The sequence below is a fragment of the Lissotriton vulgaris genome, chromosome 8 (genome assembly GCF_964263255.1).
Source record: "Lissotriton vulgaris chromosome 8, aLisVul1.2, whole genome shotgun sequence".
Classification (NCBI taxonomy): Eukaryota; Metazoa; Chordata; class Amphibia; order Caudata; family Salamandridae; genus Lissotriton; species Lissotriton vulgaris.
In genome coordinates this window covers 591,341,550-591,368,044 of record NC_141696.1, presented here as the reverse complement: position 1 = coordinate 591,368,044, position 26,495 = coordinate 591,341,550, and the positions used below count along the sequence as shown (strand labels likewise).

Genomic DNA, 26,495 nt, shown 5'->3' with positions numbered 1-26,495 from the left:
TATATATATTCACTGAAAAAACCATGGGTTATAGACCATATATAGTTAGGAATTAGCAGCAGTTTACAGAACAAAAGACATAATGATGCACAAATTAAGACAGTTTAGTCACTAACCCATGCACTCAGTGAGACACATTTAATCACTCTCTCATACAGTCTGTCATGCATCTACTAAATCCTTCATCCAGACACTTATACATCCACTCATTCTTCAAAATGTAAGACATATTTTAACTTTACAGAAACATACAGTCACTGGATGATGTCATCAGTTTATTTGTGATCAGTGATGTAATTTGAGTTGTCATCAGTGATGTCATCAGTGATGTCACTGACCATGTCATGAATGATGTAATATGTGACATCAGCAGTGGATTGCGGGTGCGCGATATATAGTTAGTGCAACCAACTATATATGGAATTTCAATGGTTTTGTGTGAGTAAAATAAGGTTTTGTAAATGCTAATTCCTAACTATATATGGTCTATAACCCATGGTTTTTTCAGTGAATTTTCAAGGTTTTGTAAATGCTAATTCCTAACTATATATGGTCTATAACCTATGGTTTTTTCAGTGAATTTTCAAGGTTTTGTAAATGCTAATTCCTAACTATATATGGCCTATAACCCATGGTTTTTTCAGTGAATTTTCAAGGTTTTGTAAATGCTAATTCCTAACTATATATGGTCTATATAACCCATGGTTTTTTCAGTGAATTTTCAAGGTTCTGTAAATGCTAATTCCTAACTATATATGGTCTATAACCTATGGTTTTTTCAGTGAATTTCAATGTTTTTTTAATAGCAAATATCAAAAGCTGTAAAATGTCAAGTACGTGGTAGGTAAAAACATTTTCGTGTCTATGCACGCTGATGTGCTTTGAACGCTGCCCCCCCCTCTTTTCTTTTAGGAGTATTCTCTCTTTGCAGATAGTGAAGGGTAGGTAACGCAGGCCTTTGCCCCCGTTGTAATCCGTCGTGCCTGCTTCCCTCTCCATTTGATTGATTGTTATCCAAGCATTTACTGTTTTGTAATTGGTTTTCTTTGGTTCATTTTCTATTTACAAACAAGTACAGAGTCGCAATACTCTGTTTAGTCTTTGCAGATAGTGAAAAATCGTTAGAAAAAACTAAAGGAATCAAGCAAAATCAGTAGGCCACTAATGGGATCTCTTTTTGACCTCGCTAAAATAGAAACATTATGAACAACCCCTCATGAGAAATATGAAACTAGTGAGAGGAACTGAGCTCGACGCCATGATGGCTGCAAGACAGCTCGGCTCCGCCGCCCACCCCGCCCAAAACAAAGACAAACCCTATGCAAATATTATAAATATATACAACACACGAGCAAAGTAACAGGGTAAAACGTTTTATTAAATAACTATTTACATGGCAGCCTGCTGCAACATCGATCCAAATGCATGCCGCCGTTCCCGGGATTTCTCCCCGACTACTCTGCGGCCTACGAGATGGAGAGGCCAGGGCGTTGACTAGGCGGGGCCTCCGGCCGCAACCACAGCGCCAACGATCGCTGCTGACGGAGGGGAGCCTTGCCGGTGACAGCCACTGATCTGAAGAACCGCTGCCTGCGGTGCCTCCCTGAGCCGCTTGAAGGAGGCCCCCGAGGGGAGGTGTGCTGGCGTGGACTCGGAGGGGGCGCTTGACTCGTGCCCCCTCCCCAAGTCTTGTTTCCTGGTGTGGCCTGAGATCGCCCCCGACATAGGCGGTCGGCTCCCGGGGTCAGGCGGAACTTGTTGCCTTTTGGTGACTCTTCCATTCTGGACCTTGTCCCACAATCCGTTTGACCTGAAGACACGTCCTGCGGTGCCCTGGTCCAACCATCACATATACCTGCGCCAGGAGACGGCGTGGGGTGCACTGGAAGGGAGAGGCGGCGCGAACGAGCCTCCCCCACCTCCCCAGGTGGAGGTTTCTCAGCTACACCCCAGCGCTTCACTCGGCCACCTGAGTTGCGCCCGCTCCTGCGGCACAGGGCCTCGCTCGGCCAGCTGAATTGCGCCTGCTCTTGTTATTACAGCGTCTCACCCGCCATCCGGATGAATTGCACCCACTCTTGCGGTGCAGCGACAGGCGGCTGCCACGGAGCTCAGGAAATGGCGGTCGGCTCCACAGACTTGGGCCTGGCCTGCAAGGATGGCTCTGGGCAACCCTGGAACTCGGACGCTTGACTGCTAGGGCATGGGCCCCATTCCCAAAAGCGTCCCCTCAGCCTTGAAGATTCTACAAGAGTCACCGGGGCCCCCGACTCCCGCAGACTTCCGGTGGGGAGCGACTGCCATGATTGCTCGCGGAATGGCCACGACGTAGCCACGGAATGCTCTCATGCTGACGCAAGCTTCAGTCTGGAACATCCAGAAACACTGTAGACTACCAATTCGATCAATTCCGGTGGAGCCCCAACGTGACCCGGTAGAGAAGAACTTGCCCTCCCCTCTTTGACTGATGGTTCTTGTTGCCTGTCCCTTCTGTCATATGACGCGCCGCGTTAGCGCACCCGGAAGTGCTCCGGTGCGCGAGGCGCGAAGCGCAGCTTCCCAGAAGCGATCCGGGGCGCGGCGCGGAGCGCGTAACGCAAGCTTAACAGGTCATGTGACTTGTTAATAAAACTTTTCATTGCTTCATTTCACTTTTGGGTTCCTAATGATGTAAGGCTAGGTCATGTGACCTAAAAATAACACTTTTCATTGGTTTAGAGCTATTTTTTCTCCCAAATGATGAAAACCCCTCCTTGTTTCCTCACTCTGACTTTCATCTTTGTGAGAGGAAGACCTTTTTTCATCACTTAGCAATAGCAAGTGTTGTAGCTTCAGCTGGTGCATCCCCACCACCACCACCACCTCTTAGGAAGAGAGTACCACCTCCTCAGGTGGTGGTTGAGCAAGAGGTGCCCCCCTCCCACACCTTCTTGTTGCCTGATTCGGCCAACTCAATCGATCGAGCATGAGACTCTGTTGTGATCTGAAGAACCGCTGCCTGCGGTGCTTTCCTGAGCCGCTTGACGGAGGCCCCCAAGGGGCGGTGTGGTGGCGCGGACTGGGAAGGGGCGCTTGGCTCCTGCCCCCTCCCCAAGTCTCGCTCGGCCAGCTGAGTTTCGCCCACTCTTGCAGCCTACGACATGGAGAGGCCGGGGCGTTGACCAGGCGGGGCCTCCGGCCGCAACCACAGCGCCAACGATTGCTGCTGACGGAGGGGAGCCTTGCCGGTGAGAGCCACTGATCTGAAGAACAGCTGCCTGCGGTGCCTCCCTGAACAGCTTGACGGAGGCCCCCCAGGGGCGGTGTGGTGGCGCAGACTGGGAGGGGGCGCTTAGCCCCTGCCCCCTCCCCAAGTCTCCCTCTGCCAGCTGAGTTGCGCCTGCTCTTGCTATTACAGCGTCTCACCCGCCATCCGGCTAAATTTCACCCACTCTTGCGGTACAGCGACTCTTCCATTCTGGACCTTGTCCCACAATCCGTTTGACCTGAAGACACGTCCTGCGGTGCCCTCGCAATGCGGCCTGGTCCCTGAATGTGTGCAGGGGGACGGTATTTCTCGCTCGGCCAGCAGAGTTGCGCCCACTCTTGCGGCCTATGACATGGAGAGGCCGGGGCGTAGACTAGGCGGGGCCTCCGGCCGCAACCACAGCGCCAACGATCGCTGCTAACGGAGGGGAGCCGTGCCGGTGAGAGCCACTGATCTGAAGAACCGCTACCTGCGGTGCCTCCCTGAACCGCTTGACGGAGGCCCCCGAGGGGCGGTGTGGTAGCGCGGACTGGGAGGGGGTGCTTGGCTCCTGCCCCCTCCCCAAGTCTTGTTGCCCTGGTGTGGCCTGAGATCGCCCCCCGACATAGGCGGCCATCTCCCGGGGTCCGGCGGAACTTTTTGCCTTTTGGTGACTCTTCCATTCTGGACCTTGTCCCTCAATCAGTTTGATCTGAAGACACGTCCTGCGGCCTGGTCCCTGAATGTGTGCAAGGGGACGGTATTGATTGGATCAAGATGGCGGCTTCACACAAAGCTGACTCAAGTGTTGCTGCTGATGCTATGCAGACAAAAACTGGTTTTCAGTTTGTACATTCTTCAGGATTTTTCCATCCAAGGCTGGTTGAGAGTTTGTAGAACGATGGCTTCAGATTTTCAACATACTACTCTTCAACATTCTTCATAAATGTAATTCTGGTCCTGCCGCTACTTATTGGAGACATTAAACTATACTCTAGACCTGCCTGGCCTCGACCAAAATGGCGCCAGTATGGGAGCGACTGCAACTCCTTATGACGTTCTAGTTACTTAGCCTTGACGTTATGGGGGATGTATGCGGTCTTTGTGCACATGGCGGGCGGGGAAGGGTACTTGAGGTAAAAGAAATTTTCAGGTAGCTAATGTGTCCCCCACTCGCACCCTATCCATGCACCCATGTTCCATGTATGTCGTGTAACTTTCGTTCTGTACATGCTAGAAAGACGCAAATACATTTGCGTCCATCCTTACTTAACATGTTAGCTATCCAGTCATGCAAAGAAATCCCGTTAATTAGGCTTCTAGGCATACGGTGCGAACGTCTTTACATGGTGCACTTCTGAAATTCGCACACGTTTTCTCCATGTTTCCTGGCCCAGTCGAGCTAGGCCCTTAAACGAGGCCTCTTTGCCTCATCTCTCCTGTCTCCGAAAGCTGTACGCATCCCTGACCCCTGCCTTACTTCCTGCCAGCGCAGCGGTGCCCGGCTCGGCCTGGACTACCTGCCAAATTCATGTTTTGCCTACAGTTATCTGCTCAGCCTCCTCAAACACATTCCAGTCTAGTGAAATAGGTAAACATATTCCCGGCTGCAGAGCAAAGGGCCCGGCCTTTTCTGTCCTCCTTGCAAGTGATTTACTGAATCCGTTACCATGGTAGGCCCATGGCTCCGCACGTTGCACCAAGACACGTATGCACGCACCAGCATTCAGTATTGGATGGCCCCTGCCCGAGAGACCTTTACTTCAGACACTACATCCTCCAAACATAAGATACTAGATATGCTATAGGTACAGGTTGCCCTGACACTCCAGACACCAGTCTCCTCTACTAGTTCTAAAGTCAAAGTCCCCAGTTACACGTCATGCTAGTTGCGCGCGCATGCAGGTCAAGGGTTTCTGCTGATTCTGCAACTTTCCCTATGCATCCACCCACATGTGACGATTCTTGTGACGTTTCTCTGACATGTACAATGCACGCCCGTCTTGTCTCTCGATCCTACCGAGAGACAAGATGGCGGCCGCTCCGGACTGTTTAGAATGTTGACAGACACCGGAGAGCCAATCAGCTTCGCTTCGCGAAGTTCCGTTTCGCGTCAAGTACGCGAACCGGAGCGCTACCCGGAGCGCTGTCACAGATATATATATTTTTTTGAACGTTAATTTATCAAAATCCACTGGAGCACATATATTGAGACCTAGCAAAGGCACATCGGGCTAACAGTCCCTACAATTTTGCCAAGTTTCATGCAAATCCATTCAGCCGTTCGAGCTAAAAGTGATGCCAACCGCCCTATGAAATTAACATGGGAAAAACGCGTTTAGGGACCCCCCTTTTTTCTCGGCTCCCCCTTGATGAACCCCCCCCCAAATTTTCAGGGGCTGCTCAGAAACAAAATGTGCCATTTACCTGAAAATTTCAGCCAATTCCGTCCACAAACGCCAAAGTTATTAGACATAGAATTTTCAAAAATCCCATAGAGAAAAAATCTTAACTATATATACCTACTGGCGACCGCCAGTAGGTAATATATATATATATATATATATATATATATATATATATATATATATATATATATATATATATATATATATATATATATATATATATATATATATATATATATATTATGAACAAATGCTAAAGTAATGTTGTTAGGTGGATATTTCAGTGACAACATAAGCTTTTTGAACTAAAAGAAAAACACACACAAATTCACCAGTTATATAGTAAGCTAACTATAACTTGCACCCAGCCATGTATTGCTTATGACCTCATATTTGACCTCATTTATGACATCATTAATGTCATCTCAAATTACATCATTGCTGACATCATTGATTACATGATCCAATGAGTGCATTTGTTCGTTTTATACTTAACCTAGTGACCGGAATCTACCATATTACTAGATTACTTTTCTACCTAATTGTGTGCAGCCTGTGTCCAGCTAATCCGTATATAAGTGTTTAGAAAAGGTATGTGCTCCTATTGCACAATAGATTTGTAAAGGTATAGAACATGTTTTAAAAGCAACTTTGTGTGCAGGTGACAGTCGATAACTTATGGTCATTTTGTTCCACACAAGTTTTTTGGTCCTGCATAAAAAGTTTCCAGCAGGGCAAAGGTATTGTACGCAGCTTTGAGTTATTACACCAAATTGTCTCAGCATGGCAATGTCTACTTAACATAGGTTAATGCCTAGTGCACACAGTCCTCTGTGTACATCTGATTCTTTTGCTTCAGAAGCTTGGCTATCTGTAAAGTTTTCACCACTTAGGTAGCATGATCTGTAGCACCTTCCTGAGCCTTGTAAGGCCCTGAGCCCCCCTCCCCCAGGACTATTACTTAAAATAAAGGGGAGTGGGAGGCCATGTGGCCCGCTCCCCGAACCTGGTTAGGCCCTGGGGACACCATCTCCTGGTCCCACTACTAAAATTAAAAAGACAGGGAGTCACGTGGCCTCCTCCTCAAGGATTTTTCGGCCCCGGGAACCCCCTCTTCCGGGCCCCACATCACTGAATGTGGGTGCGCTGGTGCCCAACCATGGCACCCACCATGCATTTCTTGTGGGCCACGAGTGGAGCCCCAGAGCACCTTCGGACTAGTCTGGCTCTCAGCGTGCAGCAGGAGCCGGCATTGCTCTCGTCCCTACAAAGCAGCTACTAATGCTGTTCCTTGGAGGTGGGAGAAATATTTTGATCTGCTTCCTGCCTGCATCTGTGCGGGCAGGAAAACAGATTACATATCTGCTCCCAGCTGGTGGGAGCATTTTCAAAGCTCTCGCCCGCTGGCAGCACCCTTTGTGATTGCTCCCACTTGGCGGGAGATTAAAAAATGCTCCCGTGAAGCTGGAGCAAACACTGGTTTCCCTGCCTGTGGAAAACCGCTCTGTCTCATGGGTGGGCCCCCTGCTTTTTCAAACGTTTAGCGGACCCTCGTGATGGGGTCCCTGGGCCTTCAGAGGGCTGGGTATTTTTTGGGGGACATATTTTGGGGAAGCAGCTGTGAGCCAAGTAGTACTGCGTCATCTCTTCAATTGAGGTGGGCCTCTTTATTTGATAAGAGTGGCAACTCTTTCTTTCCATTTTTTGCGGCCTGCCCGGTCGCAGGGTTGCACTACCGCTTACAAATGCGGGTCCACAGCTGCCTTACTTGGGCAGCTTTCTGTGGTACAGGAGGTGCCTTTACTTCCGGGGTGCTTGCGGGGACATTGGCAATCCCTTTAATACTTTTTTTGCATGCGAATGGCGGCGGCGACCCACTTGGGTTTTACAGAACCACCAGTCCCAGAGAGCATTGCTTCAGGTTTTACACCTGTGCATAATTACTGAGGGTATTTACTGGTGCCTGCAGCTTGCCATCATGTCACATGTGCTGCCACTGAAGAGGGCGTTGGCCCGAAACGTGTCTGGCAGGAAAGAGACTCTGTTCGCAGGTTGCGCCCTTGCGCTGGCATCAATTCCTACCTGTAAGTGCATCCCCACCTAGCAGCAACTATATATATATATATATATATATATATATATATATATATATATATATATATATTCACTGAAAAAACCATAGGTTATAGACCATATATAGTTAGGAATTCGCATTTACAAAACCTTATTTTACTCACACAAAACCATTGAAATTCCATATATAGTTAGTTGCACTAACTATATATTGCGCACCCGCAATCCACTGCTGATGATGTCACATATTACATCATTCATGACATGATCAGTGACATCACTGATGACATCACTGATGACATCTCAAATGACATCACTGATGACAACATCCAGTGACTGTATGTTCCTGTAAAGTTAAAATATGTCTTACATATTGAAGAATGAGTGGATGTATAAGTGTCTGGATGAAGGATTTAGTAAGTGCATGACTGACTGTATGAGTGAGTGAATAAATGTGTCTCACTGAGTGCGTGGGTTAGTGACTAAACTGTCTTAATTTGTGCATCATTATGTCTGTTGTTCTGTAAACTGTTGCATGTGTTGATAAGTAGCTATATGAGTAACTATATGGGTTATTGATTGGTTGCCCAAGTATTTGTATGGGAGACTGAGTGTGTGTGTGGGTGGCTGGGAGGTGTATGACTCTGTGCATAGATGTGTGAGCAGTTGATTCACTAGATGTATGGTTTCAAAAGTGCATGTGGAAACAGCTGTATGGGCGGTTGACTGTGTGCATGAGTGTATTGGTGAGTGAATGGATATCTCAGTGCTACATGTCAAAGTAAGTACATATGTAAAACACAGTACATGTGAGAGTTGACATATATAAATAACTGTGCATAAGAGCCTGTGAATGTGTGAGTGGCTGTATGGATCATTGTGAACTTGTATCACGGATTGTTTAAGAGAGTAAATATGTGTTAGTATATGTTTGAATAAGTAAAGTTTGTATAACTGTATAGTTGAGGGAATGGAGGTGTGATTGATTCTTTGCATGACTGACTAGGTTTGTGAGTAACTCCATGGATGAGTGACAGTCTGTGAGTGTCTGTTTACACTGATTGTATCTAAGGTTATATTCGAGTCTGAAGAGGTTCATCGTATTATCACATGAATGATATCATCAGTGATGTGATCAGTAATGTCAAATGAGATGTCATCAGTGATGTCATCAGTGATGTCATTTGAGATGTCATTTGAGATGTCATCAGTGATGTCATCAGTGATGTCACTGACCATGTCATGAATGATGTAATATGTGACATCATCAGCAGTGGATTGCGGGTGCGCAATATATAGTTAGTGCAACTAACTATATATGGAATTTCAATGGTTTTGTGTGAGTAAAATAAGGTTTTGTAAATGCGAATTCCTAACTATATATGGTCTATAACCTATGGTTTTTTCAGTGAATTTTCAAGGTTTTGTAAATGCTAATTCCTAACTATATAGTATGAAGTAGTGTGGCTCACTGGTGTGAAGTAGTGTGGCTCACTGGTTAGAGGCGGCAGACCCGAGAGCAGAGGACGGCCCGGGACCAGGGTTCGATTCCCGACGCGGCAGGTTTCTGGACCAGGGTCAGCGGACTCGATAATTCTCTCGCCTCGGTGCCCACTCTGATCAGCGATCACACTCGGCAACTCTGGGCACTAGCTTGCCTCATCTTCACTAACGGCCCCACCAGACTGCTGGGGATGCCTGGTCTCACCCTGGAAATACCCATTAAGGGACCATCTCTCAGGGAAGCCAGGAAGGGTTTCGCAGCGGTCGAAGCGCGGAGGTACCCCTTCGGGAGTGATTCCTGCGCTATATAAGCACACAATTAATTAATTAATATATGGTCTATAACCTATGGTTTTTTCAGTGAATTTTCAAGGTTTTGTAAATGCTAATTCCTAACTATATATGGTCTATAGCCTATGGTTTTTTCAGTGAATATATATATATATACATACATATATCATCTGTATATCTATATAAATACAAACATAAATGCATGCATACATATACTTATATGCATACAGATGCATGTTATTTACATGAAAGTTGAAAAAACACTAATAAAAGCAAAGCTAAAAAGCCACCTCATTACAAACAGAATGGCTTTAACTTAAACGAGGGCGAGATCTATTGCATTTTCAATGCTTGTTTACTTTGGTTCCATCAAGAAGGCATTCAGATGTGTCACACATTTGCCATAAATTCTGAATGTTAGCACTCTAGTTGCACATTAGATCACTGTAGTAAAGCTACTGCTCACCAGGGACGTCTGCTGCTGGTATTCAAAGTGCATGTTTCAGTCTGCATGTCAGAATTTTTTTAATGAAATAGAAGAGGATTTGAGAAGTCACTCAAAATGATCCCTAATTTTTCTTTCTGAAGCACTAATCATACTTTCTATGGCAAAATTAACCCCCTCATGTTGTTCCTTTTTAAATTGAGTGTTTTCAGACTTACCACTTCATTCCAATCAAGATGGCTTCTGGTGTGCCATACTTTTGTCATAAGTAAGACTGTTAGCGCTCTAGTTGTTCTTTAGAACACTCTGGGACATTCTGTCATTGGGCTATACCTGGGCTACATCTGGGTGATATTTGGGCTCTTTTGTCTCTGGTGGCCATTTTGGGAGACTGCATGTCAGAATGTTTTAATGAAATAGAAAAGGATTTGAGAAGTCACTCAAAATGTGCCCTAATTTTTCATTCTGCAGCACTAATCATACTTTCTATGGCAAAATATACCCCCTCATGTTGTTTCTTTTTAAATTAAATGTTTTAAGAGTTACCACTATATTCCAATCAAGATGGCTTCAGGTGTGCCATACCTTTGTAATAAGTAGGACTGTTAGCGCTCTAGTTGTTCTTTAGAACACTCTGGGACATTCTGTCATTGGGCTATACTTGGGCTACATCTGGGTGATATTTGGGCTACATTTGGGCTCTTTTGTCTCTGGTGGCCATTTTGGGAGACTGCATGTCAGAATGTTTTAATGAAATAGAAAAGGATTTGAGAAGTCACTCAAAATGTGCCCTAATTTTTCATTCTTCAGCACTAATCATACTTTCTATGGCAAAATATACCCCTCATGTTGTTTCTTTTTAAATTAAATGTTTTAAGAGTTACCACTTTATTCCAATCAAGATGGCTTCAGGTGTGCCATACCTTTGTAATAAGTAGGACTGTTAGCGCTCTAGTTGTTCTTTAGAACACTCTAGGAGGCTGCAGTAGAACACAAAGGAATCAACTGACAGTCTCTGTCCTTGTTGGATGTTTATGTTTTACTGAGAATGTCAGACTTCATTTTCACATGACTGAGAAAGATAATGTGAATTTACAGAAAATATGCTTTCAGTTTAGCTTATAGATCCCCTTCCAAACCACTGTGGGAAAATCATGAGATATTAGTTTTCTTTCAAACAATATTCATGATATCACAGCAGAAGGTTTTTTCACATGGTAAAATCACCTTAGAACCCACCACAATTCCTAAAACGAGTATGGTACCATCAACAAATGATTTATAATGTAACTAAAGTCCTAAAACCCTCTATTAACTACAATGCTTTTTAATGAGGTGCTATCATGTATATTGGTCCCAAGATGGCTGCCAACACTTCTTGGATGAAGTGCTGACAGCCAATCAGATCAGATGTGTGGTTAGGCTCCGCCCAGATATATATCTTTTTTTGAACCTAAATTACTCAAAATCCACTGGAGCACATATATTGAGACCTAGCAAAGGCACATCGGGCTAACAGTCCCTACAATTTTGCCAAGTTTCGTGCAAATCCATTCAGCCGTTCGAGCTAAAAGTGAGGCCAACCGCCCTATGGAAATTAACATGGGAAAAACGCGTTTTGGGACCCCCCTTTTTTCTCGGCCCCCCCTTGATGAAACCCCCCCAAATTGTCAGGGGCTGCTCAGAAACAAAATGTTCCATTTTCCTGAAAATTTCAGCCAATTCCGTCCACAAACGCCAAAGTTATTAGACATAGGATTTTTTCTCTATGGGATTTTTGAAAATTCTAACTATATATACCTACTGGCGACCGCCAGTAGGTAAAATATATATATATATATATATATATATATATATATATATATATATATATATATATATATATATATATATATATATATATATATATATATATATATATATATAATCATATAATCACGTTAAGCCCGTTACTTGGATGGCAGTGGCAGGCGAAAGATATTTGTTCCTCTCACTGTGGAGTATGTTCTGGGAGGGCGATCCCACTTGTAGCAAACTTGTGTGATGGATTAAAGCGGCTTTTGTCAAGCTGCGGGAGCTGCCCGACGTGTAAAAGTGGATGCTAGCATTTATAACTATTTGCGCATTCATGGAACCTAACTATCCTTATGTGAGTGATTTTGTATGAACAGCACATTCGGCAAGTCAGATGCCGTCAACTCACTGGGGATTTTATTTGCATTAACCTTGGGAAGTCAACAACAACCACTTGGCACTTTATATATTGTTTTTGTATAGAGACTCCAAATACCAGAGGGCTTTGCCACGCACGCCTATTAGGGCGGTAGCACACGCTCAGGAGGGCGAGACTCTTCAATAAAGCACAGGTGCTCTCTAAACTGTTTGTTGCTCTTTCCTTTGCTGTGGGCTTGTGATCAAGAAAGAATATTCGAAACTCGTTCAGCCCGTTACTTGGATGGCAGTGGCAGGTGAAAGATGTTTGTTCCTCTCGCTGTATGGAGTATGTTCCTGGAGGGTGCTCCCACTTGTGGCAAACTTGTGTGATATATATTCTTAACACTCTGATTGCTATCTGTCGCTAATGTAAGTTTTTGTATAACGCTGAAAGCTAAACAGTGTTATAATTATTCTATTGTATTCTTCTAAACACTTTATTGGATACATCTTAAATATTATAAGTATTTTAGGGTTACATGTTTTTAGACATCTTTTTAAAGCTGTTCAGTATGTGAAAGAGTATATGCATGGTTACAAATATCACTGTTATATTTCAGTAACCTGGGGGTTTGTGATTTACAGGTCTCCCTCCTTCCTCTAACGACAGTACGATTCTGGGTACTGCTTGCTATTATGATTCAAGCATCTGAATGTATGAAAGGTACCCCAATACTGGATCAGAAAATATGTTACCTGTAACTGCGGTTATCGAGTTTTGGTATCTTTCATAGATTCACATGCAACCCACCCTCAGTTCTCTTAAAAGTTTGGGACTCTTACTTCCCACTTGTGCTTAGAAAATCTGAGAGGATCTGCCTCTGCTGAGAGTATTCTAGAGGGTGCTAACAGCTGATTGGTTGGGTTCCAACATTAGGTCCTTTTTTAACAAGCATTTACAATGCAATAGTTTCGCCTTTGGAAAAGTTAGAGCTATTGGCATTGTAAATGACTAAATTTGTATTTATGTGTTGGTTTTGAAAACAGATAAATAAATGGCATTGTCATTTACATTGTCATTAGCTTCATCTCTGCAGTCCCTAGCACTCCATAGCACTCCCTAGTCACTCTGCACTCCCTAGCACTCTGCACTCCCTAGCACTCTGCACTCCCTAGCACTCCCTAACCCTCCCTAGCACTCCCTAGCACTCTGCACTCCCTAGCACTCTGCACTCCCTAGCACTCTGCACTCCCCAGCACTCTGCACTCCCCAGCACTCCCTAGTCACTCTGCACTCCCTAGTCACTCTGCACTCCCTAGTCACTCTGCACTCCCTAGTCACTCTGCACTCCCTAGTCACTCTGCACTCCCTAGTCACTCTGCACTACCTAGTCACTCTGTAGTCCCTAGTCACTCTGCACTCCCCAGTCACTCTGCACTCCCCAGTCACTCTGCACTCCCCAGTCACTCTGCACTCCGCTGCACTCCCCAGTCACTCTGCACTCCCCAGTCACTCTGCACTCCCCAGCACTCCCTAGTACTCTGCAGTCACTCTGCACTCCCTTGCACTCTGCACTCCCTTGCACTCTGCACTCCCTTGCACTCTGCACTCCCTTGCACTCTGCACTCCCTTGCACTCTGCACTCCCTTGCACTCTGCACTCCCTTGCACTCTGCACTCCCTTGCACTCTGCACTCCCTTGCACTCTGCACTCCCTAGTCACTCTGCACTTCCTAGTCACTCTGCACTTCCTAGTCACTCTGCAGTCACTCTGCACTCCCTAGCACTCTGCACTCCCTAGCACTCTGCACTCCCTAGCACTCCCCAGCACTCTGCAGTCACTCTGCACTCCCTAGCACACTGCAGTCACAGTCGTAGCCATCGCGCCTATATACAGCGTCTTTTGCATCCCTGAAGAAGAAACATATAGTTATCACAGTACCAATAACTACACAAATTAAGGTGGGTGAATGACATTTAGCGAAAGGACTACGCAGCCATTTGTTGAAAGGAAACACAAATGCTTCTGCCATGGCGCAGGGACGGACTTTCGCACAAAGCGTATATGATTTATAAAAAGGATGGTGGAAATATCTGTACATTTATTGATGCAAATATACAAACCTGAAACATTTATGTTTGTGGCTAAATGGTGACACATACGCGATACAGTAAGCAATTCGACATTAAAGACACAAGTATCGAGCACTCCAATATCAAGAGCTTGCACATGCAGCTTCCTATACAACATTACAAAGTGCAGAGCACGTAAGGAGAAAGGGCAACGGGCCTGCGATAGCAACCACCGGGAAGAGTCCCTCCGGCCACAAGAAATAGGTGGGTGCATGCAAGAGCGAGTACGAAAAAGGAAGACATTCCACTAAAAAAATGTGTATAAGATTGACGTGCAACACATGCTGTACCAGTAGTACGAAAATATATTGTGTAGTTAATTAAAACCATAGTACAAAACGTTTAAAAGGCACGTTAAAGAAAGAGCAGAAGAGTACGTCCCTGCGATACCGTCTAACTTGACTGACATGCTGTGTGTTTAACAGAATGAAAACCTCTGGACTAAACTTTAATTGGAATTAGCGGTTTACGTGTGCAAGCTTAGGTACCCTGGTTCTTTGTGAGTCGGGTGTCCCTTGTTGTCCTTACTTGCCTCCTCCGTCAACAGGGATGATCTGTGGTGCTGCTGCGAAAGGTCACCGCTCAGGCATGTGTGCCCCCTGGTCGGGTGCTGTGAAGATGCAGCGCCTCGTGCCTCCAGGGTGGTGCTGACGTTCAACTACTTTTTTTTCCCTCTCTGATGCTCACCTCAGCAGGCTCCCTCGTGTGCGGGCGAGCTGCGCGTCTTATATTCCGCCCGGGAACCTAAGGGGGCCTTTTGATGGACGGGCGAATTATCCTTTCATAAATGTTTACCAGGAATGGTTGTGAAAGGAAACCGTACGGTGATGACCTGCCAGGGAACCTAAGCGACCGGTTCAACCTCAGAGCCTCATGTGAGAAGTCCGTGGCTGCTCTGTGTTTTGTGGCTTCACTGTTTTGAGAAGGATTTAATGCATCTTGTCAATCTCCTGGCAGTTCATTCGCAGAAGAAGTGTGTGTTTTATTACATGCTTAGTTATTTGATTGATTTAAAAAGTCCCTGTCAAAACCAACTCGCACCAAAGTCTTTTTTCCACGTGTCTACGTTGTTTGCGGCTGTATTTATGGGCGAATGAATTCCTTGTGTACTTGTGCAGGGGTTGATACAGAGGAATCTAGCTTGTCTACCACCTGATGGGCTAAGGGCTGAGAAACTGAATTGCCACCTTCAGCAGCAAAGGTTTCTCTGTGAGCAGGTGGTATGCATGCCCACTTGGAAACATTCACACTTGAACCACGCTGAGATGTGTTGTGAATGAAGTACAACTGGAGTTGTGGAGGAATGTGGGCTTGACCTGGGGAAGGGTAATGGCCGACTCACCTTCCCATACTGTTTATTTACACCACAAAATGTGCACCTCCTGGTAAAGTGTAGGACATCCACTGATGTTAAGATTATCAAATACATTGGAACTGGTTCAACAAGCACTGACAAGGCTAATAGATCTGATTTGTGTTTGAGTCTTGACTGAAATATTAACTAGGAAAGGCACGGACAGCGGGAGGGAGGGCAGTAAAGGCACGGACAGCGGGAGGGGGGCGGTAAAGGCACGGACAGCGGGAGGGGGGACGGGCAAGGCACGGACAGCGGGAGGGGGCGGGAAAGGCACGGACAGCGGGAGGGGGGATGCGGGAACGGGCACACGAACAGCGGGAGGGGGGGCGGCGGGAATGGGCACACGGACAGCGGGAGAGGGGGCGGCGGGAACGGCCACAATCAAAAGCACTCACCTGGACTTCCTCAGGCGGCGGTCGGCCGCGGAATGACCAAAAGAAACGTGGACGACCAAAGAAATAAACCCCGCCCACCGCCGCACTGATGTGATAAAAGGGGCTGGATGAGAAAAAATCTCAGGAACGCCCACGAGTCGCCTCGCAGAATGACTGACGCCTCTCTCTTCCAATGGCTAGCTTCCATTTATGGAGCTAGCCAATGGAACAGAGAGGCGGGACTTTTGTCCATACTGGTAAACAAGTTTTCGCCCTGCGCGAACGCTGCTGCGCAGCGGATTGCGAGGCGAAACCTAAAAAGGACATAGGCAGGCTACTATTGACACGGCTTTAGGCCATTACATTACTTTTAAAGCACTGCTTGAATATTTTACTGTTGGACTCCCATCTTGACGACTGGGAAAGATTCAAGCATGAGAATTTATGAAAGATACCAATAGTGGATAACCGCAGTTACAGGTAAATAACTTATTTTTTCCCCAATTGCAGGTAGGTGGGCGAGGCCCCTTTCAGACCATGCTGCAAAACCTGTGTTAAAGAGTCAGAAAGAATTTTACTACTCGTAAAAGAGCTTTTGTAAATAGCAAAAGGGTATTTTATACCTGCAAACGCTGTGATTTTGTGAATAAAAGGCTTTGCAATCACAAAGGTAGGTGCCTTAATGCATTCTAGCTTGGGTAATATAACCAATGTACATTCTTAGACTTTACAAATTGAGCATGTTATATGAGATTACAAAACTACCCAATTTCCGGATACCTGCTTCATTTTAAGACGAGGATAATCAGAAACTGTCTCTTATGTTTGTTGTGGTGTGTTGCATATTAACAATTAAACCTCTCATTTCCAGGTACGTTGAGTTTAATCTGGTCTATGATCGAGGTACTAAGTTTGGCCTTGCAACTTCAGGGTCCAGGATCGAAAGTATACTTATGTCCTTGCCACTGACTGCAAGGTAAGATTCAGTGATTATTAACTGAAATTACATCCAATACATCGTTTTATGTCTGTACCCATCCTCCTTTGTATTTACTAGCATTTTCAGTAGCCCAACACTGTTTAGGCAATGAAGGAATAAACACATAATTTTTGTTTTTGATAGCCACACATAAACGCATTTTACAGTAACCACCACTGACCGCAAATGTTATCAAAACGTTCCAATCCCATAGTCCGCAGTCTAGATCTATTTTATACAGTGTCCATTTGGTGCTTTATTGTAAAGGAGATCCCAAAAGTAGACCAGAAACAGGCTTTGGGCAACCGGTTTAATGGCTAAGGGCCAGATGTAGGTAGGCAAATAAGGTCGTTAACGGCCGAAATTCGGTAATTTCGGCCGTTACTGACCGGTATTTGGAAAATGAGATGTAGGGCCACCTAAAATACAGATTCGGTAATTTTACCGAATCGGTAAAATTACAGAATCAGTAAAATTACCGAATCTGTATTTTGCGATGTAGGTAGAGCACTGTAATCAGTGCTACAGGGCTTTCAGAATTCGTTATTTACCACCAACTAGAAGTTGGTGGTAAATAATAAAAAGCCTTGAAAAAGCATTTTTTTTGCTTTTCAAACGCTGCCATGTTGCAGACATACATGCCCTTAGGACATGTATGTCTGCAACATGTGCACCCATACACGATTGAGGGGTGCAACAGGGTGTCAAAGTGACACCCTGCCACCCTCAATGTTTGCCCCAATTAGCGAATCAGTATTTACCGATTCGGTAATTGACATTCATTCCTATGGGCCTAGAGGCCCATAGGAATGAAAGGCAATTACCGAATCGGTAAATACCGATTCGGTAATTAACGAATCTTACCGATTCGGTAATTTTAAAATAGAAATTATCTACATCCCATTTACCTACTCTTAAATACCGAATCGGTATGATTCGGTATTTAAGAGTAGGTAAATCGAGATTACCTACATCGGGCCCTAAGTATTTAAGCTTTTGAATGTCAACAGTTAAACACTTATTCAATCTGTGTATATGTGCTGCTATCACTTTGGCAATATACATAACGTCTGTAAGCCCCAAAAGCCCTTATTCATCAGAATCTTTATACCATTTTACTATATTGAACTTTGCCTAGTAGCAGAAAAAAAGAGGAAAAGTGAATCGAGAAAGGGCATGTTTTCAGCAGTTTCCTGAAGGTACTATACTACTCAGTAGCCCGAAGTAAAGGGTGGGAGGGATTGCCAGAATTTTGCAGTGAGAAACTGAGCAGAATAAACAACCTTTCTGGAACATCAAATACAATAAACTACTGGAAGGTTGGCAGTGGCAGAGCGTACAAGTCTTGCAAGGGTGATTTAATGTGGAGATTTTGCAGATTAGCCAGACTGGAAAGATAAACGGCCAAATGACACAGGCAGATAGCCCTAAACCAGCAAACAAATTCTATGGGAAACCAGTGAAGGGTGGCATGATGGGGAGAGATGTGGCAACATTTAAAGTTTTTGACAATAAGGCTTGCAGCCACATTCTGTGGAAACATAAGACATTTGAGGTAACTTTAGGAAGACTGATGAAAAGAGAATTATGGTAGCCCAGTCAAGAAATTACAGTAGGTTACTATGGTTTTACAGTGGCAAAGGGGAAGAAGCAACAAGCTTTTTTTATTTTAAGAGATGTTGGGTAGAAAATAACAAAGACATTAGTTTAGAATGTAAAGCTTAGAAGAGAGATTTGTATCATAGAGGCACCAAGATTCTTGGCTGCCTACACAGGTGATGGGGGATCTTCATTCACAATGCCAATAATACGAATTCCTGAAGGCTACAGGCCCAAAATTAGTGTTTCATTCTTGGATAAGTCATGTCTGAGATGGTTGGTATTTATCCACTTTGCAATGGCTACTATACAGTATTTAAACTGATCCTGCACGATGGAACTGTTTCCATCAAGTCTAAGAATAAGTTAGGTTTCTTCAGCAAACAAAAGAAACAAGCATTTGCAATGCAATAGGTCTCACATCTACGCGAGTTTAAGCTATTGGCATTGTGAATGACAATGCCTTTTATTTATGTTTTAAAAATAGAAGGCATTGTTATATGCAATGTCAATAGCTCAAACTCGCATAAATGTGAGACCTATTGCATTGCAAATGCAAATATTTGTTGCGCCTGGGACTGGTATTACGTTTTGGCCAAAGAAAGTTCTTTGATCCCATCCAGAAGGTCATCAAGAGTGGGATTGTGTGAGGGATTGATCGAAGAGTGGCAAGAAATAAAATACAGGATAGACACTGGTGGTCAAAAGATTGTGTAAGGAGTTCAGAGCAGGGCTAGAGTCACATTAAAGCCAGTGAAGGCGCCTGTCTTCTGGAGCAATCTCAAAAGGCCAAAAGAGAGCACTAGAATGGAACAAATGAAAGCCCTAAAAGAATTTGCTGAAAGGGAGCGTCCAAAAGACACAATGTATTTTTGCCTGAGGTTCTGACATCATTGCATGATATGGAACGCAAGATACAAAGATGAAATAATCAACAGAGAACCTTGGTCAACATTCCAGTTTACCACTTAAACCCTTAAATCCATATGGTGGCAGATGTATCTACTAAAGAACAGCTATATTTTATGTAATGGTTCAATTTGAGCTTTGCCCAGGGAAAGAAGCTGGAAGGCGGAGCAGAGGGTGTGATTAAAGACGTGCGTTTCTGGTCAAGTGAATGCAGGAGACACCGCCCGTGAGATCATGGAGAGCGAGGCTAGAGAGAGGCCATGTGGTGATGCGGCAGATGGGGAATGTACCATAGAGGCCATAAAGGCGTACTAACTGTCCAAATGCGAAAGCAAAGAAAGCCTCCGTGCTGTGCTGATGAACTTTTCCTCACCCCTGTAGGGAGCAGGGCTCCCCTTCTGCGAGCCGTACTGCTAGGAAGAGATGAGAAACCATAGGCGCACAAAAGGGCGGCCTGCACCCACATCAAAGGCTTCAGCTGGGAGCCTGGGACAAGAACACGCAGGCAAAACAAAGAGCAGGGGAAGGCTTGTTTTTTTAACCAAATGCCATGTGCCACCGAGCCGTGAAGGGGCTGCAGGAAATCCAGTGGGGGCCACTGCTTTTGAAACCGGCGCGCTGATCAGAGTAGTGCAGGCGATGCAAAAAAAACATGGTAGCGTAAGCCAAAAAAACATTTACAGCTTGACAATAGTAAACAAACAATGAACTGCATGAAGACAAAAGGAAAGAGAGGGTTAAATACCCATAAGTATGTAATAACCAAGCCTAATCAGGAATCCTTTTGAGGACAAGCCTGGGAGTTGTGTGCGCACGCGCGCTAAAAAAAAAGGACGCGAGTGGTGCACGCTCGCCGGGAAAAGTGAAAGCAGGCTGGCGAGTGGTGTGCGATGTGCGCGCACCATGAGGAAAGCGGAAAGCCAGAATGACGCCTCTGCTCGTCATTGTGCACGTAACTGCACGTAACTGCACGCTCTATGCCGCCCGGTCGCACTTTTGAAAACCCACTCACTAAATGTCACGCCATCGCAGCGAATGCACTGGCTCAGGCGAGACCTAAAAAGCTACGGTCTTAATGGGAGAAGCCAGCAGGGCAACATACATTTTGAAAAGGGTTTGATTCAGTGAGACACCTTAAGAGTCTTTGCACGTATGAGGTTTAAATTCATAACCAAAAGGGGGGAAACTGCCTAGAAACGATTAGTTAGAAATTATTTAAATCACTCAAGGGCCCTGCCTTCTGCTCTGGCAATCAGTCAGAAGGGAGTGTTTCCCAAGCTGCAGAGAAGTCGAGCATTATGAGAGCAACCCTGTACTGCATCTTGTTGCATTAAATGTTGTTGAGGACTAACACCAAGATGGTTTCAGTGCCTAACTTCGCTATGAAACTTGAAGGGTGAGAGTTTAAGTTTTCTATATCTTTTAGATGAGCTGAGAGTTAGATTACAAAAGATTAAATTATTTTATGACGTTGCAGTTGAAGAGAGATTGGCCAAACATTTATAAGGACTGAGAGATCGCTGTAGAATTTTTTTTTTTTAGGAGTGGTTTAATTAGGGCTTGTTTACAGCAGATGCGTTGGCATATTAAATCAGATGAGAGATTAGAAAATTTGGTAACATGATACATATGCAGTGCAGAAGATTACAAATCCTGACAGAATAGGGATTGAGTAGACCACAATAGGACAATGAGAAGATTTTAGACTGAATATTGGTGGGCTCTAAGGAAGAAAATGGATTAGCATGAGCTTCGATCCACAACTTTACATCCATATCTAACACATCACTAGTTGTTTATAGCCAAAGTTATCTGGGCCACAATTTCTTTCATTCGTCATTGAATTTTGTTTTTTTGCAGAGCCGGTGACCAAATCAAGAGCGCCCTGTCGTCCAAGCATTTTTATTATATTGATTACTAGAAGAGTATGGAAGATGCAAAACGATATCCCATTTTGTAAAAGCCTAATCTAATTTCCTACTAAAACAATCCTTCTGTGACATATGTCTTTGACTGAAATAGATGATTTTTTTCATTTTATTGACTTTTCGTTCCTTTCTGTGGGAGTTTATTGACATAATTGTATGTTTTCGTTTCTTATTCTGCTATAGATGGGAGTACATGCACATACCACCGAAGAATTCTAAGGAAGCTGAAATTCTTGAAGTCTTGCGCCATCCTGTAGACTGGGTGCATTGACCAACCCTATGACCAAATGAGTTACTTTGTCTTCTGCCAGCTGCTAAGGATTATCAGATACTGCCTATCGGATAATTGCCACTAGATGTTGGGACACCATCTTTGTGATGAACACTTACACGCCTTAACAAATGGAAATAGTTTGGGTTTTCACATCCATTGTCAAGTCTATTTACTGGGTGGAAAGAAGAATACGTACAGTAAAGTGTTTACATGTTGTGTGTTACAGTGTAGACTGAATTTGAAAACTAATACTAGAGATTTTCTTGATTCTCCAGCTATTGCTGTGCAAAATTCTGTACATAAACCTATTTTAATGCCTTATCCTCAAAATGAGATTGAAGTTGCTTGCGAAGTTAGCAGCATTTTTTTATGGTCAGTTTATAGTATCCTTTAACTACATGATTCCAGGGAGATGTGAATTGGTATTACTTTGTTGTGGCAAGTGTTGCTGTCATCGTTTGCCTTGCTCGATGTGCAGTAGCCTCCCACAGGAGCCGTCCTAATAGCAATTTGATTATTTTTTCTCCGTGCTTCTCCGTGCAGACTTGGGCAAACATTCCATCTTTAAGTGCACTTGGGTCTCAGATTTTTGCAGTTCATAGCTTCTTTGGGTAAGCATGGTGAATTATGGAATGTGTCCATTTTCAAAGTGGGCTTTGGCAACAGTTTAATGGTTTACAATCTACATGGGCTGTTGTACAGGAATTTGTAATATTTATTATATGAAACTACTTTCATTGATTCTATGCAATAGTTGTGTAATAGAAATTCAAATATATTTTTCTACTTGTCGATCATTAAATCATTTTATGCCATTGAAGTGTGCGTACGGGACTAATATGATCAAAAATGTTTTTTATAATCAGCAGGTTTAAGATCACGTTACCAGTGCGGCTTTAAAATTTGAGATGATAGAAAAACTTTTTTTCCTCACTTTATAAACTATATAGGCATTTCAGTGTTTTAATTGCTATTGCATTTTTTTTGTGAAATGTTGCATTACATTGTTATTTACTGCTGACTGCTGACTAAAATAAATGCGTATATGCGCCTTCCAAAAATAAATGTGATGTGCACACCAAACGTCTTCCTTATAATTCTAAATAGAAAGCATTGGTGAATTATGGGCTTGGACAAATTGAGTATCTATATATGTACGTAATGTCTAAAATGTTGACCTCCTAAGCTGTTCTGATTCCCATCTACATTTTCTCTCAGTGGTCCAATGGTAATCTTCTTTCATAGTTTGAAAATAGATTTCCCTGCTGGTACCACTTATGCCTGTGCGTACTGTATGTAGAAAAACTTATGTCTGCGCAGATGTATATCCTAGCCTGCTCCCTATTTCCCTCTGTACAGTGTGGATAGGAACTTGCTTCTGTCACCCCTAGCAAATTTCTAACAAGCGATGTAACACACAACACTTAAGTATTTTCTTGTATTCTTTTGCTGATATTTACTTCGCTCTTCTAGTTCCTTGAAATTGGATAACCAATGTTCCAACGTACTGAAGTTGGCCACAGAATGTATATCATCGTATCAAGAGCTGACTCCCCTACCTTCCTTGTATGCCCTTAATCTAGAATAATAATGAAGGTCCAAACATGCCTTTAATTGCATTGTTTTTTTTAAATATATTTCATGTACCTTCCATTGTCCCTTGGCTATATTGACGCCTGTTCACGGTAACCCCTTTATTTGAAGACAGGCCTTGTGTAAAAAAAACTTTCAAATATTCCATTAACCTATGTGATTCTGCCCATACCAAGGCTTTTCTTCTTAATCGATCACACACCTTTCGTCTTTCGTGGTCCACAAGATAAGAATAACTGTAAAGGTGCTGCAGTCTATATCTAGGACTCTTTGTTCCCATCCGACCTTCCAAGGGACATAACAAGGTGTGTTTGTATACCCTTCCTGTAAATTAAACCACTTATGAGCTCAGTTGTATTCTTTTCATGTTTGCCAACTTTGTCGAACGTCCTGATCCCCTTAGACAACAGGCCTTGCTTCTGTCTTCTACACCATTTGCAGTTAATGCTGGAAATATTGTTTTGTATACAAGACCATTAATGCAGTCTGCAAGAACGACTTTTACCTAATTTGGGAATACAATCACATAAGTAGTCTAATATGATATAAGGAAAACTGGGTAACCAGTTCATTTGAGGTCCAAGGGATAGGTCAGTATAAAAGATGACTCAAATACTGTTGAGTTTACAGGGTCCCTAGCTCGAAAGTCACAAACTGCAGGCAACAAATGTTAAAATCCTCCAGTCAGAAGTTTGTTTGCTGGTGTTGAGCTTCAGGTGGTTTCAGGTCATTCTGTTGTTGATTGTGATGAGATTGGACCCTAGCACTGAAGAATCACGCGCACCTGTATTTCTAATTAAAAGATTATTTACCATAATTATGGTAGGTCAAACCAAAATATTCGGTCTGGAGAGATGCTTGAGATATACAGTAGATAGGATAACACAGTGGCAGATTCCTGCAAGATAGCATGTGAGAGGTCATGGTAAAGATAACCAGTTTGGTGTGGCGATAATTTGGGGTCTATCGTTCAGGAAGAAAGATATTCAAATGTCTTGAACACCCACGTCTTATAGACTAAGGAGGAGTGACGTGTCATGACCCATTTGAAAAACTGCTGATAGCTGAAGCAGAATGATAGCAGCAGCTCTATTCTCCTCAACATAGATTTTAAGATTATGATGTTAATGATTGAATTGGTGGAGAATTGTGGCTCACTGGTTAGAGCAGGCAGACCCTGAAGCAGAGGTCAAACCCGGAAATAGGGTTCAATTCCCGACGCGGCAGGGTCTTGAGCTCAAATGTCCACGGACTCAATAATTCTCGCTTCGGTGCCTGACCTAATCATGGGTTCACACTCTGCAACTCTGGGCATTAAGCTTGCTTAATCTACACAACGGCCCCCCGTGGCGGGATGCCTGGCTTTCACCTTGGGGATGCCCTGTAGGGGCTATCTCACAGGGAAAAGCCAGGACGGGTTCCCAAGGCAAGCGCTCAGAGACCCCTGGGTGATAAGCGCTATATAAATCCAATATACAATACAATACAATACAATTGCTGGAAGGTGTCCCTTCCAGGTAGTTTATACAACAGGGGCCTGTTAACAATAGTCTGTAGTTGTCCACATTCTTGCCATCAAGCAAAGGTTTCTTCCGAAATGACTTGAAGTAGACAATTTTGGGGTGCTGGGATAAATTATATGTTGAAATAAAGAGTTCAGCATGGTTCATGCAGCCAGAATGGCAGACGCTAGTTGATGGCAGAAACTCCAAATGAACAACCTCTAAGAAATTGGAAGAGCCAACAGATAATAGCACAGTAGTAGTAGCAGAGGGTGGAGGGGAAAGACAAGTCGTACACTATTTTATTCAGGACTGCCCTATAAAAAATTGAGCATTGCACATGAGTTGCGAGGGTAGCTGTTCAACTTATTTTGATGTTAGGTAATTAAATTCTGACAGATTCTCCAGAAGGGTAGTCTACATGGATGATGCATGCATCCTAGTTGCTGTTCTTAGCTTACCAAATTGAGATGCTGTAAAACTTCAGATGCTGTGTATAGAGTTGCTTGTCAGCTAGTTTTGAGCTACCGTATTTTCCGGCGTATAAGACGACTTTTTAACCCTTTCAAATGTGCTCTAAAGTCGGGGGTCGTCTTATACGCCGGTAACCAAATTTTGGGAGTTGAAACAACGCTCCACCAACCTTGCCTATGCCTGCCTGCTGTTGTCCTTACCGGCTTTGGTAGTCGTGCCGCTCCGCTTTCACGACCCAGGTACTGATGCCACTCAGCTGGGCCAAAAGATATGCCTCCGCGTCGGTGCAGTCAGTGATGGCAGCGCAGCAGCTCCAGTGGGGAGGAATTCGGGCGCCCTGTTATCTGCCACAGCTCGTGGGAGGGTGGGGGGATGCAGCAGCATGTCCTGATCTGGCGTCTCTCTCCTTCCGATGTGGCCATAAATCTCGCGTTCATCGGAAGGAGAGGAGCGTCAGTTAATGGCCATAGAAAGGGGACTGTAATATTTTCCCGCCGGCAATACAGCAACATAATGTTTTGCTGCAGTTACCATACGGTATTTCAGAAGGGTGATTACAGTACATTCCTGTTGAATCACCAAGACGCTGCATTCTTTTTAAGATCGGATGGACAGTTCTTTACACTTCATGTCACGGAGGAGGGCTAGAATCACGGGTAGTCTTATACGGCGAATATAGCACAAAACCTAAATTTTTTCAAGAAAAGTAGGGGTTCGTCTTATACGCCGGGTCGTCTTATACGCCGGAAAATACGGTATTCCTGAAGGGTAAAATTCTAGGATTTCAGAGAGTAGGGTTCTGTGCCATTTGTTATGAAGAAATTAATATTGTTTTTGAAGTAATCTAGTTCTCATAATACTTGTTCTCTGGGTCTGAAAATCAAGCTGTGATGTGCTGTTTATAGAAGACATGAGAATGGATTTGCTATTCCTTCCATGGTCAGGTGCAATTACCAACAGAGCTGGCCAAAGGCAGGGTATTTGAAGAAGACCTTAGATTATTGAATCAGAAGTTACGATGGTCACTGTAGAGAATTGTAAGGCATCCAAACTATGATCGGTCCGAGGTTCAAAGAAGATGTTTTCCAAGGCATGTCCTGCAAGTTGATTTGTTCCGATGACAAGCTGCAGGTATGCATAGTTCAAGAGTACAGTCTGGAAGATTAAACAAAACTTTGCAGTTTCAGAAGTTTATGAAGGCCTGGGATATGATGGTCAAGAACAATGGCAGAGATTTAGTCACAGAGAAATTCTACAAAGATGGGTTACAAGG

The 26,495-nt window shown here is 44.0% G+C and overlaps 1 protein-coding gene across 1 annotated transcript in view; it reads left to right on the top strand.

Annotated features, from left to right (window-relative positions):
• Positions 1–22,736, top strand: part of CPOX (coproporphyrinogen oxidase) — a 128,755-nt gene extending 106,019 nt beyond the window's left edge. Inside the window, exons 6-7 of the mRNA XM_086934430.1 lie at positions 16,836–16,940; positions 21,563–22,736. Coding sequence (XP_086790556.1) covers positions 16,836–16,940; positions 21,563–21,650 — 193 coding nt within the window. The 3' untranslated portion in view covers positions 21,651–22,736. The remainder of the gene's footprint in view (positions 1–16,835; positions 16,941–21,562) is intronic.
• The last annotated feature ends 3,759 nt before the right edge of the window (positions 22,737–26,495 follow it).